Raw genomic sequence first — 21,163 nt, 5'->3', positions numbered from 1 at the left:
CAGCATGTTCAGGCCCTGACCACTTAAAATATTTTTTCACTCCATCTTTCAACTCCCCTTTCCCCCTCCACTTCTAACATATACTCTTCATCAACCTCTCCTTACTCATTCTCTTCATATGTCCAAACCATTTCAGCACACCCTCTTCAGCAATATCAACAGCATGCCTTATTACTACACCTCTCTCTTACCCTTTTCTTACTTACTCGATCAAACCTACTCATCCCACATATTGTCCTTAAACATTTCATCTCCAACACCTTCACCCTCTTTGCACATCCTTATCTATAGCCCATGCCTCGCATTCGAACAAAATTGTTGGGACTACTATACCTTCAAACATACCCATTTTTGCCCTCCCAGATATCAATCTCTCCTACACATTCCTTAATGTTCCAAGAACTTTCACCCCCTCACCCACCTTATGACTCATTTTAGCATCCATAGTTCCATTTGCTGTCATTTCCGTTTCCAGGTACCTAAAACACTTCTTCCACACTTTCTCTATTCAAAATCACATCCTAACTAACCTGCCCCTCTGCCCAACTAAACCTAATAACTTTGCTTTTATTCATATTTATTCTCAACTTCCTCCCTTTACACATACCAAACTCAGTCACCAAATTCTGCAGTTTCACACTTGAATCTGCCACCAGTGCGGCACAATCAGCAAGCAGCAACTGACATTTCTCCGGTCCCCTCAACCCCTGCAGACAGCATACTCACCCCTCTCTCCAAAGAAATCAATAGCCGTGATGACACCAAACACACCTGCCATAGACCATATAATCTACTTATCTAACATACTCTTTTTTTATCTTTTATTTTGCTTTGTCGCTGTCTCCTGCATTAGCGAGGTAGCGCAAGGAAACAGACGAAAGAATGGCCCAACCACCCACTTACACATGTATATACACACACGTCCACACACGCAAATATACATACCTATACAACTCAACGTATACATATATATACACACAGACATATACATATATACAAATGTACATAATTCATACTGTCTGCCTTTATTTATTCCCACCACCACCTCTCCACACATGAAATAACAGCTCCCTCCCCCCTCATGTGCACGAGGTAGCGCTAGGAAAAGATAACAAAGGCCACATTCGTTCACACTCAGTCTCTAGGGGTCATGGAATAATGCACCGAAACCAAAGCTCCCTTTCCACATCCAGGCCCCATAGTACTTTCCATGGTTTACCCCAGATGCTTCACATGCCCTGCTTCAATCCATTGACAGCACGTCAACCCCGGTATACCACATCGTTCCAATTCACTCTATTCCTTGCACGTCTTTCACCCTCCTGCATGTTCAGGCCCCGATCACTCAAAATCTTTTTCACGCCATCTTTCCACCTCCAATTAGGTTTTCCACTTCTCCTCGTTCCCTCCACCTCTGACACAAATATCCTCTTTGTCAATCTTTCCTCACTCATTCTCTCCATGTGACCAAACCATTTCAAAACACCTTCCTCTGCTCTCTCAACCACGCTCTTTTTATTACCACACATCTCTCTTACCCTATTATTACTTACTCAATTAAACCACCTCACACCACATATTGTCCTCAAACATCTCATTTCCAGCACATCCACCCTCCTCCGCACAACTCTATGTATAGCCCAAGCCTCGCAATCATATAATATTGTTGGAACCACTATTCCTTCAAACATACCCATTTTTGCTTTCCAAGATAATGTTCTCGACTTCCTCATATTCTTCAACGCTCCCAGAACTTTCGCCCCCTCCCGCACCCTATGATCCACTTCCGCTTCCATGGTTCCATCCGCTGCCAAATCCACTCCCAGATATCTAAAACACTTTACTTCCTCCAGTTTTTCTCCATTCAAACTTACCTCCCAATTGACTTGTCCCTCAACCCTACTGTACCTAATAACCTTGCTCTTATTCACATTTACTCTCAGCTTTCTTCTTTCACACACTTCAAACTCAGTCACCAGCTTCTCCAGTTTCTCACATGAATCAGCCACCAGTGCTGTATCATCAGCCAACAACTGACTCACTTCTCGAGCCCTCTCATCCACAACAGACTGCATACTTGCCCCTCTTTCTAAAACTCTTGCATTCACCTCCCTAACAACCCCATCCATAAACAAATCAAACAACCATGGAGACATCATGCACCCCTGCCACAAACCTACATTCACTGAGAACCAATCACTTTCCTCTCTTCCTACACATACACATGCCTTACATCCTCGATAAAAACTTTTCACTACTTCTTGCAACTTGCCTCCCACACCACAGCATCTCTATCAACTCTATCATATGCCTTCTCCAGATCCATAAATGCTATATACAAATCCATTTGCTTTTCTAAGTATTTCTCACATACATTCTTCAAAGCAAATACCTGATCCACACATCCTCTACCACTTCTGAAACCAAACTGCTCTTCCCCAATCTGATGCTCTGTACATGCTTTCACCCTCTCAATCAATATCCTCCCATATAATTTCCCAGGAATACTCAACAAACTTATACCTCTGTAATTTGGGTACTCAATTTTATCCCCTTTGCGTTTGTACAATGGCACTATGCAAGCATTCCGCCAATCCTCAGGCACCTCACCATGAATCATACATACGTTAAATAACCTTACCAACCAGTCAATAATACAGTCACCCCCTTTTTTAATAAATTCCACTGCAATACCATCCAAACCTGCTGCCTTGTTAGCTTTCATCTTCCGCAAAGCTTTTACTACCTCTTCTCTGTTTACCAAATCATTTTCCCTAACCCTCTAACTTTGCACACCACCTCGACCAAAACACCCTATATCTGCCACTCTATCATCAAGCACATTCAACAAACCTTCAAAATACTCACTTCATCTCCTTCTCACAGAACCAGTACTTGTTATCACCTCGCCATTAGCCCCCTTCACTGATATTCCCATTTGTTCCCTTGTCTTATGCACTTTATTTACCTCCTTCCAAAACATCTTTTTATTCTCAATAAAATTTAATGATACTCTCACACCCCAACTCTCATTTTCCCTCTTTTTCATCTCTTGCACCTTTCTCTTGACCTCCTGCCTCTTTCTTTTATACATCTCCCAGTCATTAGCGTTATTTCCCTGCAAAAATTGTCCAAATGCCTCTCTCTTCTCTTTCACTAATAATCTTACTTCTTCATCCCACCATTCACTACCCTTTCTAATCTGCCCACCTCCCACGCTTCTCATGCCACAAGCATCTTTTGCGTAAGCCATCACTGCTTCCCTAAATACATCTCATTCTTTTATACAGACATATTTCTTAAAGTGTTTATATGTTAATTACAGACACAGAGAAATTCACTTAGATGAATGAATGAATAAACAACTTTATCTGCACCAAATACATCAATACTCAAACCCCCCAAAATTTCCTTTCTTCTACAACTAACTAGCAGTGAAAACAAACATTTGGGTTCTAGTGATACCTCTAGATAACTGGTGGAACCAAAAGTCAGCTGGGATTTGAAAAAGAGGTGGGAAGCTTTAAATCTTGTATCCAAGGGAGCCAGTGCTATATGGCTTGTCATAAGACAAACGAAGCAGTTTAAGGGCTAAAGAACAAAGGTTATAAGAGGTGTAGTATAAAAAAAAATTTGAATTTGGATTAATAAGCCACGCATGCTACTGGTGGAGATAGCTGATTGTCCAGAAAGAGCATTGAGGTTCGGAAAACTATCTTTATGGAATTCAACCAACTAAGACTCGTAAAAGCAGTGGAGTGCTGTATAAAGTCAGCAAAGGTAGAGTAAGACATCTCACTAAAGAGAACTACCTAGAAGCAGTTTATGATGTGAAGCAGTGCAATGTCTGATCCCCTATGAAAATACCAAAGAACATCAATAACTTAAAAAATTGGTATATGACTAAGGAAAGCAGCACAAAAAAAGGCAGAAACTAGATGAAAACAGAGATACAAAATGCAGATGTATACATAACCCTAACAGCATCAGTAAAATGGAGCAAACTTGGTTAACATGAAGCATCAAAGTCCCGAGACAGATACCAGCCACTGATATACATAATGAGCAATTCTTAGCTTAGCTTGGTTAATTTCTTTCCTGAAACATAAAACATAACTTCACGTAACCCCAGTCTGCCATGGTATATAAATAATGCACCAAAAATACATATCTAGAAACCCACTACAGATGCTCACCAACTTACAATTTTTCAACTTTACAATGGTGCAACAGCGATACGCATTCAGTATGAACCATACTTTGAATTTTAATCTTTTCCCAAGTTAGCGATATGTGGTATGATACTCTCTTGCGATGCTGCACAGCAGCAGCAAGCCACAGCTTCCAGTCGGCTACGTGATCACGGGCATAAACAACCATTACTCTATAGTGTATTGTGTTGCCAGCATTTTTTGGATTATGTGTTTTTGCATCCCATCATGCTTACAAAATGCCCATCAGTCTCCTGCCTATGGTGAGAAGAAGAGGAAGGCAATTACTCTTGAGATGAAATTAAAGATAACTGCCCAGCATGAAGGTGGCAAGCCAGTAATGGCCATCTCATGTGAGTTAGGACTTTCCAAATCAATGATCTTGACCATCTTAAAGGATAAAAAGTGAATCAATGATGCAGTGAAATCTTCAGCACCTGTTAAATTTCCTGTCATCATGAAGAAAAGAGCTGAGCCAATTGATGATATGGAAAAACGACTTGTCACATGGATGGAAAACCAGATATGAAAGTGCATACTGCTTAGCCTACTGATGATCAGGCTAAGACAAGAAGTCTTCTCGTTACACTAAAACGATGTGCTGTGCCAATGATCCTACATATATGCAGATGTTTAAAGCAAGTCATGGGTGGTACCAACACTTCAAAAGGCATCATAATTTTCATAATATAAAGGTTAGCAGTGAGGCAGCAAGTGCCAATACTGAAGGTGCCAAAGCTTTTAAGGAAGAACTGCATAGGATAATTGTGGATGAGAAATTCAAGTGTTCTGAGAATGCTTAAGGTAGGCTAAGCTAAGCTATGATGTTCAGCATGTTAGAAGTGCAGTATTAAATGTATTTCTGACTTAAGACATTTTCAACTTACGACGGGTTTACTGGAACGTAGCCCCATCGTAAGTTGGAAAACATCTGTACACACACCGATGAAATCTACATCATAAATCTATATAACCATACTATATAACTATCCTGTATTTCTCAACTGTACCCTCTCTTGTCCTCCTAATCACCCAATTTAGAAAAAAAAAGAAAACTTGTGTCTCATATGAGTTCATAAAATACTGAAAGCATGTTTCAAAAATAATGATTTGACTGTAACAACTAAATTGCAAAAGAAGTTGATGCTGAAATCATGAAACACTTTGCAAGATTTGCAGAATGTTGCCAATGTGGGTGAAGCAGAAAGAAAAAACTGCTACCTGGGTCAGAGAAGTGCATCTTGACAACCACTGAATTCAGTGCTGTTTCACTACAAAGCCATCATTAACCCTCCTGATACCCAGGCAAGTAGCATCATTATTTAAAGTAAAATAGGGAAGCTAAGTATTGAAACAGTATATTGGAAGTACTGACTTTATCTAAAGATGAGCTAAAATACTCACATGAACAATGGTAAAAAATAGTTTTGAGAAACTTTGTATCTCATTGTAAACATAAGTGAAAAGGGATAATGGACCACAAAAAATTATCAAGTTGTTAATATTCTCTATTCACTAGCCAAACAGTGGCTAAAAAATGGTTTGAACAGAATATTTGTATCACAGAGTAAAAATAAGTGAAAAAGGGCTAACAGAACAACAAAACAAAAAGCAAATTCACCAGATATTATAAGGACATCAATATTTTCTACTTGCTTCTGAGACACTGAAGTATCACAAGAAAAAAGAAACTATTCATATAAATATAATTCAAAAACTAAGTATCTATCCATATTTTTGATGCCCATTCTTTCAGGAACTCCCATCAAGGGGATAGCCACAGCAAAATAGCCTCCACTTATCCCTGTACTAACATGTGTCCCTCACATACACCATATCACTTATTCTTCTCCTATTTCTCTCCTTCTAGTACTCTTCCACTTTACTTCCCCTTGTCTCAAGAGGTTTTCCTCTTACACCAACCCCTTTAATCATACTATCATACACTCTCCTTGTGAAAGAGAAATGAGAGGCATTTGAAGAGAACTTACATGGAAGGTGTGCAAATGATTAGATGTACAAGAGAGAGCAGCAGGAAATTCAGAATAGGATGTTTTGGAAGGAGGTAAATAATATGCAAAAGACATGAGAACAAATGGTTACAACAGTGAAGGGGGGCAAAAGGAGAAGTAACAACAGGTACTGATGAAGTGAGGAGATAGAATAAGTATTCTCATGGATTGTTAAATGCATTTAGTGACAGCTGTAGGGTGTTTGGGTCAGGGTGGTATGCAAAGTGAGAGAGTCATGGAGAGTGGTTTCATGAACAAAGAAGTGGTGAAATTCAGCAAGGCAGATGAAGTAGATGGCATTGCAGTTGACTTTATTAAGAAAGTGGGTGACTGTGTTGTTGACTGACTGGTAGGGATTTTCGATGTATGGATCATGGTGAAGTGCCTGAAGATTAGCAGAATGCATGTATAGTGTCACTGTATAAAGGCAAGGGGGATAAAGGTACGTGTTCAAATATACCTAGTAAGTTGTAGGGAGAGTATTGAATACGAGGGTGAAGGCACGTACAGAGAATCAGAATGGGGAGAAACAGTGTGGATGAGGAAGTTTTGATTAGGTATTTGCTTTAAAGAATGTGAGAAAGTCTTAGAAAAACAGATGAATTTGTATGTGACATTTATGGGCCTGGAGAAGGCATATGTGAGGGTTGATAAAAACATAAGGTAGAGGTAGTGGGTAAGAACATTAGGCAGGAGCATCAGGTATAGTAGTCAGTAGGAACATTAGGTAGGAGCCTCTACAAACACTGCGCTAGAGTTTCCCCTTCCCAGTGGTCTGTTTAGGGTGAGACACTAAAGGTTAAGCAGCAGCATTGGAGTTCACTGGTTATGAAGACTGTTTTGCCATAGCCATCCCTCTGGGAATGTTCCAGTTTGGAACATGCAGAAGAGATATAGATAGATAGATAGAAATGCTTCCTGTTATGTCTGACAAATATACAGTGTGGAAAAAAGACTACTAGAGGCAGAGAAATTTTTATCAGGATGTAAATCTTGTGTATGAGTAGGAAGAGAAGAAAAAGAATGGTTCCAAGTGAAGGTTAGTCTGTGGCAGGGATGCGTGATATCACCATAGTTGTTTATAGATAGGTTGGTGAGGAAGGCAAATGCAAGTTTTGAAGAGCAGGGCAAGTATGCAGTCTGAGTGGGATGAGATAGCCTGATGATACAGCATTGGTGTCAGATTTGAGTAAGAAACTGCAGAAGTTGGTTACTGAGTTTGGAAGAGTGTGTGAAGAAAGTTGAGGGTGAATGTGAGTAAAAACAAGGTTATTAGGTTCAGAAGGGTTGAGGGACAGGTTAGTTGGACTGAGTTTGAATCGAGAAAAATTAAAGAGGAAGGGAAGTGTTTTAGATATCTGGGAGTGGGCATGGCAGTGAATGGAACCACAGAAGTGGAAGGGAGTCATAAGGTGGGGGACAGGCCTAAAGTTCTGGGAGCATTGAAGAATGTGTAGAAACAGAAAACATTATCTGGAGGAGCAAAAATGGGTATGTTTGAAGGAATAGCAGTCCCAACAATATCATTATTATGTGGATGCGAGGCATGAGCTATGGAAGGCGGATGTGATTGAAATCAAATGTTTGAGGACTATATGGTTGTGTGATAGTTTGAATGATTAAGTAATGAAATGGTAAGAGAGATGTGTAGTTATAAAAAGGGTGGTTGTGAAAGCATAAGAGGTCACATTGAAATGGTTTGGATATATGGAGAGAATGCATGAGGAAAGATTGACAAAGAGAATATGTGTCCAGAAGTGGAGGGAATAAGGAAAGCATGGATACCAAACTGGAGATGGATGGTGGAGTGGAAAAGATTTTGAGCAATTGGGGCCTGAACATGCAGGAGAATGACAGCGTACATAGGATAGAGTGAATTGAAACGATATGGTATACTGGAGTTGATGTACTGTCAATGGACTGAACCATGATATGTGAAGGGGCATGGTTGCGGATAGGGAGCTGTGATTTTGGTGCATTACACATGACAGCTAGAGAGTGGATATGAGCAAATGTGGCCTTTCTTTGTTCCTGGTGCTATCAAGCTAATGCAGGAAACACTGATCAAGTGTGAAAAAATATAAAGTGCAAAAGAAAAATCAAAGTAAGTCCACTAAAACATAAGTAATACAAAGGTAAAAACGTGTTAAAACAAGTATGGTGGCACACGAGAAGAAGCCAAAGGAGCTGGAGTGGAGGAGACAGCTGACACTTTGGCTAAAGCAGAGAAGATGGGACACCTAATTCATAAAGTTAATTTAAGCAGTATTCATCAATATGCTTCAAGAACATTTACCTACTCAGCCTTCTATGTATATGATGAAATACTGTGAGTACTTTCTGGCCTAAACTGCCTAATTCCCCATCAACTTGTAAAAATATGCTGCATATTAGTGTAGATCATGTTAACAAGCCTCTCAGAAGTCACTATCTTACACTGAAAAGACTGTTAACTATCAATGAAGGAAACAGGATACAAGGGGAGGAAACTTAATTGTGACAATTATCATTCAAAAGACCACAAACACCAAATCAACAAGAGGACCAAATTCAATTAACTAATTAATGTAACCTAATAGACCAAACAGCATATAGGGTGACAATCGGATGATGTAACTGGAAACACACAAGAAATAAGCACACACAATAGAAAAAAGTATATACAGCAGATGAATGTCATACTTACACTGTAATCTTGGAAACAAGTATATACAGCAGATGAATGTCGTACTTACACTGTAATCTTGTTCTGACTGTGTCGAGAGGAAAGAGGGCCGACATTGCTACTGCAGATCCCTGATAAGTTAGAAAACGGAATAAATGAGATAAAATTAAACATGATCCACAGGACACATATGTTTCCTGCCTAACTGATACTACTCTATCACTATCTATACTACAGTCTGACATTCTGTAAAAAAGAAGAAAAAAGAAAAAAAACTCCAGATTACAGACTGCTGGGTAAAGAGCAAGGATACTGAATATTTCTTAATGTGTACATATAGCAAATGAGCACCAAATCAATTTTAGATGCAAAGTCTATAACATGAATTAAGTTATAAACATGCAAGCAATATTACTATAACATTACAGTAAATATTTAACTTGTCTGATATCAAAGTTTTAAAGTATGAAATAATCACTGCTATACATTTAAGAATGTCTAATTACACCAGATGCTTAAGTGAGCTCATCTGGTTAATAAGGTCTTATGGCCTTAATGGCTGTCAAATTGGCATGAAATGAGGAAAACTGGTAGGGGATCAACCATCTATCATTTCCATGATGTTTTGGTTAAATCTGCTCTTTATCTTAAAGAAAGATTTTGAAGTTTCAGTCAATGAGACATGATTTTGCCCTGTGGCAGCCATCTTATATGTTTGATCATCATGAAATGAGGAAATTTAATAAGAGACAATCCACAGATAATTTCTTAAAAGTTTTGGTTCACCTGACTCTGACTCAATGGTTTTTGAAATTTATCAAAATGTATGACTCTATGGTTTTTGAGATTTATTAAAATGTAAAAAGTTTTAGGACAGATGAAATCTATAGACAATAATTAGTTCACCTGGTGAGCTGAAAATCAATGAATTAGGCAAAAGTTCATGCACTCTGATTTGACAATGAAGTCATAATGCCATGTGGGTAAGAAAGGGGAAGCTACTCCTTAATTAACTAAACCAGTTTTGACAGTTCTGAAATATTGCTAAAAAAAAAAATCCAGTGGTGTACAAAAACATACCTTCAAAATAAAGAAAATATATGTGACAGAAAAATACCTTCCAATTATAACAACCCTCAGTCTTGAGGAATGTATCTAAAAATACTGTTTACTAAGCCTTATATCAGGATTTAAGTTGCACCAGTCTTTTATGTTAGCGTACATAAATAAGATCATACTCAGAATAAAAAATATTGGCATCTATCTATTATCATTAAATCTACTCCCACATTCAAGGGATGGAACATGTATATATAGCCTCTCAAATCATACCAACAAATCTTCAACAATTCCAATGAGTTTAAGTAAAACATGAACATCCAAACTTATACATGTCCTTCCTAATTTTCCAATTCACAAATAAATTGATATGTTAAGTATGACCAACCACATTTACACCAACTTTTATTGCACCCAATCCCAGAAGAAATATCCTTTGATGAAATGTCCTTATTGCCAATTGATTCAGTGACTGCACATATCCATTTCTTCTGCAGTCTGTTTCTCCATTTCATACCAACAACTGTGCACTATATACCTTTTTCATCACCTTATCATCTGCTGCAGTTTCTCCAAGACCATACTATCCCAAAGTCAACCATATAAGCTATAAGTGTTTTTTCAAACCACATGTTCTTTTCACATCTTTGTCTCTCCTCCTCATTCAAACTATAATACATGTAATCCATACTGATTCTTTTTATCTTTTATTCATCTTGCCTAGATATAGCTAGGTTTCATAAACTATACATCCGAGAGGGGAAAAATATTAGAAACAAAAAGCTTCTTATACACCCTATAGGCAAATTTTCCCATTCACTAAACTTGCAAAGCCCATGCAATTTTTCTCCCTTGCAAAACTACTCTCAACAACAGCTTCCTTACTTCCATTTTCATTGAACTTTGCTCCTATAAACATAGATATCTACAGATTCCAGTTTTTCATCATTCAAACTGACATCACACTCCATCATCCTCTTTTTCAAAAATTAAAGTTTCAGTTTTACTGAGATTCACTTTCAACATCCTCCCCAAAATACATCATCAAGTCGACCTATCATTCCATCCACCTCCACTGATTCATGTAACATCTATTTCAAAACTTAAAAGTTCCATTCTAAGGCAAAAGTCTAGGATTTGGGTTTATAATAACCTTAAATATCATCCTCAAAAATAAGACTATTCTTGTGTTGAGACATTATTTAATTCACAAACTCTCCTCCCAGAGTCCAATGCTATAATGAAAAAAATAAATGAGAAGAGTCCAAAGCTATAATGAAAAAAAATGAATGAGAAGAGTACAAGGCTATAATGAAAAAAGAAAAAAGATACTAATGGACTAAACTACCAGAAAAACTATTATATTGAAAAAAATCATAAAAAAGATACTAAGTATCTAAACTGCCAGAAAAACTATCATATTCAAAAGGGTCTAGAATTTCTGAATGCTCCCACATGTACTGTGGTGAAGCAACTGGCCTCTGCAAGTAGAACACGTTTATCCCAAACAGGACCACTCAGATTATCATTTTTTATTGAATGATGCTGAACAAGTCAATAATGTTGATGGTTATGAATAAGACGAAAATTATGGGTTTAACCAATGTAGGAAAATAGGTAAAATACTTGTAAAAATTAATATTTCCACAGACAACCTTATGTAATAAGATATGTATATTAGAAATATGTCAGCATAAAGTTGGTCTGCTGCTGGTCATCACATGGCCACTCAGTCTGACATATTTGTTGATAATCAATGGCATGAGTGTTACACGCATACTTCAACTGGAATTCTGAGCACCGAGGTAAATATAAATTAACTGGGAGGTAAAATGTGGTTATCACAAGTTCTGTTGAGTTTTACAAATTATATACTTTTACAGTGGTTAACCCCACAGTTTCCTGTTTCCTAAGTACACATCACCGACATTACTACCACCTTATCTAAATAATAAGTATAAAATGTTCAAAATCAAGATAGCAATGCAAGATAATACAACTAAAGATAACAGCGATGCTAAGCTAAAGTGAACTTTCACCATTCAGCTTTTAATAATTTTCGTCGATTAACCCAACACTTTCCCACGTATTCCTTGACTATGATTAATTTTCTGAAGTGTTTTAAAGTGTCTTAACTATCTCTTGAAACTGTCCACCTTTATAATTTGTCAAGACATCTGCAATCAACTTGTTGGCTCTACTGAACAAAAAACTGTGAGCACCAACGGAATAAAACTTTGTACTAAAGAGATGCAGTAAATTAAAATAAATTTCTAACTTAAACACGATAATATATGAAAATCTGGTTAGACTCAAATTTCATGCTTCTTAATCAAGTCCCTCTACCTCTATATTTGTACGAATAGAGGGAATTACGTGTACTTACACATCCTCCCGCGATGGCATGCACTAAACTGCTGTATGAAAAGAGTTCAGACGCTTTCGACATGACTGCAACTCTTTATTAAGATATTTTACAAAACCCCTCAACTGGATGGTTCAGGTATGGCAGACGTGGAGTTAGATGTCGTCTGCTGGAGGATGAGGTAACAACCGTCAACAGTAAACACTATCTCTGGGATTTCCTCTCCCACCTCCGTTATCGTACCACACACCCAAAATTATCGTACTTCCTTAAATATCCGTATTGATATTATCATATATCTCAATAATTGACAACTCCTCCATCACAAAGATCAAGGACCATATATATATATATATATATATATATATATATATATATATATATATATATATATATATATATATATATATATATATAAATTTTAGGGAGAATAAAAAGATGTTCTGGAAGGAGGTAAATAAAGTGCGTAAGACAAGGGAGCAAATGGGAACTTCAGTGAAGGGCGCAAATGGGGAGGTGATAACAAGTAGTGGTGATGTGAGAAGGAGATGGAGTGAGTATTTTGAAGGTTTGTTGAATGTGTTTGATGATAGAGTGGCAGATATAGGGTGTTTTGGTCGAGGTGGTGTGCAAAGTGAGAGGGTTAGGGAAAATGATTTGGTAAACAGAGAAGAGGTAGTGAAAGCTTTGCGGAAGATGAAAGCCGGCAAGGCAGCAGGTTTGGATGGTATTGCAGTGGAATTTATTAAAAAAGGGGGTGACTGTATTGTTGACTGGTTAGTAAGGTTATTTAATGTATGTATGACTCATGGTGAGGTGCCTGAGGATTGGCGGAATGCGTGCATAGTGCCATTGTACAAAGGCAAAGGGGATAAGAGTGAGTGCTCAAATTACAGAGGTATAAGTTTGTTGAGTATTCCTGGTAAATTATATGGGAGGGTATTGATTGAGAGGGTGAAGGCATGTACAGAGCATCAGATTGGGGAAGAGCAGTGTGGTTTCAGAAGTGGTAGAGGATGTGTGGATCAGGTGTTTGCTTTGAAGAATGTATGTGAGAAATACTTAGAAAAGCAAATGGATTTGTATGTAGCATTTATGGATCTGGAGAAGGCATATGATAGAGTTGATAGAGATGCTCTGTGGAAGGTATTAAGAATATATGGTGTGGGAGGAAAGTTGTTAGAAGCAGTGAAAAGTTTTTATCGAGGATGTAAGGCATGTGTACGTGTAGGAAGAGAGGAAAGTGATTGGTTCTCAGTGAATGTAGGTTTGCGGCAAGGGTGTGTGATGTCTCCATGGTTGTTTAATTTGTTTATGGATGGGGTTGTTAGGGAGGTAAATGCAAGAGTTTTGGAAAGAAGGGCAAGTATGAAGTCTGTTGGGGATGAGAGAGCTTGGGAAGTGAGTCAGTTGTTGTTCGCTGATGATACAGCGCTGGTGGCTGATTCATGTGAGAAACTGCAGAAGCTGGTGACTGAGTTTGGTAAAGTGTGTGGAAGAAGAAAGTTAAGAGTAAATGTGAATAAGAGCAAGGTTATTAGGTACAGTAGGGTTGAGGGTCAAGTCAATTGGGAGGTGAGTTTGAATGGAGAAAAACTGGAGGAAGTGAAGTGTTTTAGATATCTGGGAGTGGATCTGGCAGCGGATGGAACCATGGAAGCGGAAGTGGATCATAGGGTGGGGGAGGGGGCGAAAATTCTGGGGGCCTTGAAGAATGTGTGGAAGTCGAGAACATTATCTCGGAAAGCAAAAATGGGTATGTTTGAAGGAATAGTGGTTCCAACAATGTTGTATGGTTGCGAGGCGTGGGCTATGGATAGAGTTGTGCGCAGGAGGATGGATGTGCTGGAAATGAGATGTTTGAGGACAATGTGTGGTGTGAGGTGGTTTGATCGAGTGATTAACGTAAGGGTAAGAGAGATGTGTGGAAATAAAAAGAGCGTGGTTGAGAGAGCAGAAGAGGGTGTTTTGAAGTGGTTTGGGCACATGGAGAGAATGAGTGAGGAAAGATTGACCAAGAGGATATATGTGTCGGAGGTGGAGGGAACGAGGAGAAGAGGGAGACCAAATTGGAGGTGGAAAGATGGAGTGAAAAAGATTTTGTGTGATCGGGGCCTGAACATGCAGGAGGGTGAAAGGAGGGCAAGGAATAGAGTGAATTGGAGCGATGTGGTATACCGGGGTTGACGTGCTGTCAGTGGATTGAATCAAGGCATGTGAAGCGTCTGGGGTAAACCATGGAAAGCTGTGTAGGTATGTATATTTGCGTGTGTGGACGTATGTATATACATGTGTATGGGGGGGGGGGGGGGTTGGGCCATTTCTTTCGTCTGTTTCCTTGCGCTACCTCGCAAACGCGGGAGACAGCGACAAAGTATAATAAAAAAATAAAAAATATATATATATATATATATATATATATATATATATATATATATATATATATATATACAGTGTGCGATTTTAGATTTACCGTGAACACTTAATGTTTTTCTTTTCGATGGCTTTGGTTTTGATGACCTCGGCAGTCAGATAACATAGGCCCTAAAGACGAAATAACCATTCAGCTTCACATTTCTTTTCAAGGGAACTCGAAGATAGATTGACTTGGGAAAATGAATTATCCGTATATTGAGGTGTTTATGGGATATATTAATTTCTACAAGCATTTCACATACCTTTAGCACAATCAACAAGATATAATTTTGTTTAAAATTTCAAGAATATTCTAGTAATCGTAATCGACTATGCTTTGGCCTTAGCAGCAGCCGTGTCTAGTAATTGTCACCCTGAAATGTCATTGGTTTCTTTGGTCTCAATGAACTTCTGAAATGTGAATCTCAATGTTAGTACGAGGTTACTCTCCCGATTAATCTTACCTGAATATGTAATCTTAGAGTATTTGTCGACACAGAACGAAGACATAGCATATAAACCAAATCTTCTCAAATCTTCTGGTGTTCATGTTGCCCAGTTTGTTTGCATCTGCCTGAATTTCGTAATAAATTGATCTCATTAGCTGGTCATATATGTGAAAAACGGTTTCATAGAGTTCTGGAACGCAACAAATTCCGCGCAGTACTATTGAAGTAAACGCAGATGACTAATATAAACCATGGTAATTGTTAGCGTTCAGATGAAGCATGGAAGCTTATGCAAGAACACATTAGTAATCACATTTTTTGCATCCTTGTTTCTCAATTTTTCTTTATAGTTCCTTTTAGAAAAGGGCCGACCATGGAAAACATTTTCATCACAATATAAGTATTACTATATTGTGGTCACTGGTGAGAGGCAGCATTTGAAGATCTCTGCAAGATGCATCTCTATTGTTTGAAGCATTAGATGTACAGATCCACATCATATTATAGGGTCTTTCAGTTTCCATAGTAAGGGTAAAAAGAATGCCGGCTTTGCGATTAAGTACAGCTCACCTGAGGCATCTTCAAGGTGTCTCCTAGGTCATCTGTCAGAAGGACCCTCCCACCCAGGTCGGCTGTAAGAGGCCGCCTCCCAGGTGGACTGTAGGAGACAGCTCGTTGGTGAGCTGTGAGGCTGTGGACGTATGTATATACATGTGTATGGGGGTGGGTTGGGCCATTTCTTTCGTCTGTTTCCTTGCGCTACCTCGCAAACGTGGGAGACAGCGGCAAAAAAAAAAAAAAAAAAAAAAAAAATATATATATATATTATGTAATTACCATTTCCCACATTAGTGAGGTAGTGTTAAGAACAGAAGACTGAGCCTTAAAAGGAGTATCCTCACTTGGTCCCCTTCTCTGTTCCTTCTTTTGGAAAAAGTAGAACGGGAGGGGAGGATTTCTTGCCCCTCACTCCCTCCACTTTTAGTCACCTATGACATATATATATATATATATATATATATATATATATATATATATATATATATATTATGTAATTACCATTTCCCACATTAGTGAGGTAGTGTTAAGAACAGAAGACTGAGCCTTAAAAGGAGTATCCTCACTTGGCCCCCTTCTCTGTTCCTTCTTTTGGAAAAAGTAGAACGGGAGGGAAGGATTTCTTGCCCCTCACTCCCTCCCCTTTTAGTCACCTATGACACGCAGGGAATACGTGGAAAGTATTCTTTCCTCCCTATTCCCAGGGATCACCTATATATGGAGGGAACGAGAAGTGGGAGACCAAATTGGAGGTGGAAAGATGGAGTGAAAAAGATTTTGAGCAATCGGGGCCTGAACATACAGGAGGGTGAAAGGCGTGCAAGGAGTAGAGTGAATTGGAATGATGTGGCACACTGGGGTCACTGTGCTGCCAATGGACTGAACCAGGTGATGTGAAGCATCTGGGACAAACCAGGGAAAGCTCTGCAGGGCCCGGATGTGGAAAGGGAGCTGCGGCCTTAGTGCACCACATGACTGCCAGAGACCAAGTGTAAACAAACGTGGCCCCTTTTGAGGGTTGAAATAAATCTCATATGAAGAATGCACATTAACCTTAGTGATCATCTATTCATGTATGGTATTTCAGCAAGGATACTTGAAACAAATACAACTTGTGGAATGAAAGAACAAAGGTTGCTTTATTTCCATGATAGGAGAGGACATGCTTTGCTCAGATTGTATAACATTGTAGGTATAGGTATAAGAAAACTTTTTCTTAGTAAAATTCATAAGGCAGACTGCATCTTCCTATAAATGTTGGTACAGTATCGTGTTTAGTTTCAGGATATTATAAAATCTTCAAATTCAATAATGGGGACTTTTTGCAAATCATTATCATTTGAGATTGCATCAGTACCAGTTAAACCTGGTAGACTTATGAATGGAGAAACACACATTCAAGCATTTTTTTCTTAAATAAAAATATAATATTATTTCTATTATACTTAATTGCCGTCTCCTGCGTTAGCGAGGTAGCGCAAGGAAACAGACAAAAGAATGGCCCAACCCATCCACATGTATATACATAAATGCCCACATATGTACCTATACAGTTCATTGTATACGTACATATACATACACAGACAAATACATATATACACATGTACATATTCATACTTGCTGCCTTCCATTCCCATTGCCACCCCACCACACATGAAATAGCATCCACCCTCACAAGGTAGCAGTAGGAAAAGACAAAAAAAAAAAGGCCACATTTGTTCTCACTCAGTCTCTAGCTGTCTTGTGTAATGCACCAAAACCACAGCTCCCTTTCCATATCCAAGCCCCTTAAAACTTTCCATGGTTTACCCAAGACGCTTCACATGCCCTGGTTCAATCCATTGACAGCAAATCAACCCCAGTATACCAGATTGTTCTAATTCACTCTATTCCTTGCATGCCTTTCACCCTCCTGTATGTTCAGGCCCCAATTGCTCAAAATCTTTTTCACTCCATCCTTCCACCTCCAATTTGGTCTCCTACTTCTCCTTGTTCCCTCTACCTCTGACACATGTATCCTGTCAATCTATCCTCACTCATTCTCTCCATGTGACCAAAACATTTCAACACACCCTCCTCTGCTCTCTCAACCACACTTTTTTTTATTACCACACATCTCTATTACCCTTTCATTACTTACTCGATCAAACCACCTCACACCACATATTGTCCTCAAACATTTCATTTCCAACATGTCCACCCTCCTCCGCACAATCATATCTATTGCCCGCGCCTCACAACCATATAACATTGTTGGAACCACTATTCCTTCAAACATACCTATTTTTGTTCTCCAAGATAATGTTCTCATCTTCCACACATTCTTCAATGTTCCCAGAACCTTCGCCCCCTACCCCACCCTGTGACCCACTTCTGCTTCCATGGTTCCATCTGCTGCTAAATCCACTCCCAGATATCTAAAAGACATCACTTCCTCCAGTTTTTCTCCACTCAAACTTACCTCCCAATTAACTTGTCCCTCAACCCTACTGAACCTAATAACCTTGTGCTTATTCACATACACTCTGCTTTATTCTTTCACACACTTTACCAAACACAGCCACCAACTTCTGCAGTTTCTCACCTGAATCAGCCACCAGCGCTGTATCATCAGCGAACAACAACTGACTCACTTCCAAAGCCCTGTCTTTTACAAGAGACTGCATACTTGCCCCTCTCTCCAGAACTCTTACATTCACCTCTCTAACCACCCCATCCATAAACAAATTAAACAACCATTGAAAATAATGTATCATTATATTATCTTCATTTTGCTTTACTTACAAAGATAGACTTTCTGAGGTTAGTTATACTCTACAGTTCAAAATATTCATTTTTCCTTATATTGAATTATGTTATTCCCTGTATGAGACTGGAAACTATTAAAGAACATTATGACTGGTTCCTGTGGTTGTGACCCATGATGTATCTCTCTCTAGGATTTGCCATCAACCAGTATCAAAGAATTTCATCACCATGGTTTCATTAACACAGGCTCATCCCCAGACTCAATCATTTACATACCCATTCATTCATAGATGCCACATTTTTGTCTCTTCAGTATATGCTGTATGTATCTATATTCCTCTTTTAGAAGTTGAAATTCAAGAAGGGGGAGGTTTCCATTGCCCCACTCCTGCACCCTTTAGATGCTTTCTATGACATGCAGGAATACATGGGAAGTATTCTTTCTTCCCTTTTCCCAGGGATACATTCATATGCATGTACATAGACGGACATATACATATATACACATATTTGCTTTCCTTAATCCAATCCCAGCGTCACAGGAAACAGCATTGCCTCCCCGTGTCAGTGAGGTACCACCAAGAAAACACAAAAAAGTCCACTTCATTCACACTAGACTCCAGCTGTCATGCAGCAAAACTACAGCTCCCTATCCGCATCCAGGCCCCACAGACCTTTCCATGGTTTATCCCAGATGTTTCACTTGCCCTGGTTCAGTCCATTGACAGCACATTGACTGCAGTATACCACATTGCTCCAATCCACTCTATTCCTTGCATGCCTCTCACCCTACAGTATGTTCAGGCCCCAATCACTCAAAATCTTTTTCATTTCATCTTTCCACCTCCAATTTGGTCTCCCACTTCTCCTTGTTCCCTCCACCCTTGACACATATATCCTCTTTGTCAACCTCTCCTCACTCATTCTCTCCTTATGTCCAAACCATTTTAATACACCCTCTTCTACTCTCACAACTACACTCTTTTTATTACCACACATCTCTCTTACCCTTTCATTACTTAATCAAACCACCTCACACCACATATTGTCCTCAAACATTTCATTTCCAACACATCAACCCTCCTCTGTACAACCCTATCTATAGCTCATGCCTTGCAACCATATATTGTTGGAACTAATATTCCTTCAAAAATACCCATTTTTGCTCCCCCATAAGACATTCTCTCTTTCCACACATTCCTCATCGCTCCCGGAACCTTTGTCCCCTCCCCCACCGTATGACTCACTTCCATTTCCATGGTTCTATTTGGTGATAAGTCCAATCCCAGATATTTAAAACACTTCACTTTCTCCAATTTTTCTCCATTCAAACTCACATCCCAACTAACTTGTCTCAACCCTGCTGAACTTAATAACCTTGCTCTTATTCACATTTACTATCAACTTTCTCCTTTCACACACTTTTCCAAACTCTGTTACCAACTTCTGCTGTGTCTCACATTCTGCCACAGTGAAAGGGTTAAAACCATGTAACTGGGAGTGCTGTTAAACATATAAGTTCTATTTGCTGGTAAGTGATTGTGAATAGATCATAATTGTCAATATACAGAAGAAAATAAATGAAGAGTGCCATATTGGTCATACTGTTGTTATATTTTCTCATACTAAGGATGATGTGGGTTTCATTAAGCCAGCACACTCTTTTTCCTTTGAATGGTTTAGAGATGGCAAGTTCACATCAAATTTCTTTTGTGTGTCTCGGCATATTTGTTAATTGTAGCATAAAGCTCTAGCTTTACAGTGGCATCTTCTTCAATGAAGAACACATACTTGACTTGCACCCTAGCCTTTACTTCAGACTACCATGCCTTCACTGATGAACTGTGCTGAAATATAACTGCCAGTTATATAATGGTAACCCATGCACAACCTTCACCAAACTCGGTGATGTAACTCCCCATATTCATTTTTACTTGCTTTCCTCACTTATATCCACATGCAAGTTCTATAATACTTTTACCAATTGTTGGAGACCATCACTTTTCACTCCATTCCCAGTGACATAGAGTGAATTAAGTGCAAATAGGTATTCACCACTTGTAGGAAGTAATTTTTTGGATAATTAAGTTTCCTACCCTGCTACCTTCCATACACTGGATTTCCATTAATTCTGCATTTAACCTGACACACTGAAAAAGCTATCATACTAGATAGAAGTAAAAGTCAGACCTAGTACTAATGAATAGTAAGAGTTTTCTAGCCACACAACAAATTATTCTAGAGCAATACTACTAACATAATTTCTGGGTAACTTCACTAAAAAGGAATGGTGGAAATAAAAGAATGGAAAAAACTTGAGCATGAACATAGCCTTCTGCCAAGTGAGAGCTCAGATAAATTTTTAGCACTCCTTACATTTAATCATATCAAAATACACCTGAAGAGTACACAAACAGGTAAAAGTTAATAGAAACATTGTTTATTTTGAACAAAGTACTGTAACAAATTTTGGTCTGTGTACATGATATATACAAAATTGAAAAAGCTCTTAATATGAAAATGAAACCAACATATTATAAATGGTTCCACAACCTTTACATATATGAACAAAGTTTGTACACGAGTCTATGGTTCTTACATGAAAAATATGTAACTAAACAAAACTATGAAATACTGTACTAATTCAATGAACCAGTTTATGATACAAACACAATGATGGT

At 38.6% G+C, this 21,163-nt stretch overlaps 1 protein-coding gene across 2 annotated transcripts in view; it reads right to left on the bottom strand.

The window, feature by feature from the left end:
* LOC139759735 (peroxisomal membrane protein PMP34-like) overlaps positions 1 to 12,546 on the bottom strand; it is a 42,260-nt gene extending 29,714 nt beyond the window's left edge. The window contains exons 1-2 of one of the 2 annotated variants that reach the window (XM_071682140.1): positions 12,334 to 12,546; positions 8,959 to 9,019 (exon numbers count right to left, since the gene is read on the bottom strand). In XM_071682140.1, the coding sequence (XP_071538241.1) occupies positions 8,959 to 9,019; positions 12,334 to 12,396 (124 nt within the window). In that variant the 5' untranslated portion in view covers positions 12,397 to 12,546. The remainder of the gene's footprint in view (positions 1 to 8,958; positions 9,020 to 12,333) is intronic. The other variant, XM_071682141.1, reaches the window with a different exon arrangement.
* Between the last annotated feature and the right edge of the window lie 8,617 nt (positions 12,547 to 21,163).

This window comes from Panulirus ornatus, chromosome 34 (genome assembly GCF_036320965.1).
Source record: "Panulirus ornatus isolate Po-2019 chromosome 34, ASM3632096v1, whole genome shotgun sequence".
Lineage (NCBI taxonomy): Eukaryota > Metazoa > Arthropoda > Malacostraca > Decapoda > Palinuridae > Panulirus > Panulirus ornatus.
Note: the sequence above shows the minus strand (reverse complement) of the source record. Positions and strands in the feature narration are given on the sequence as shown.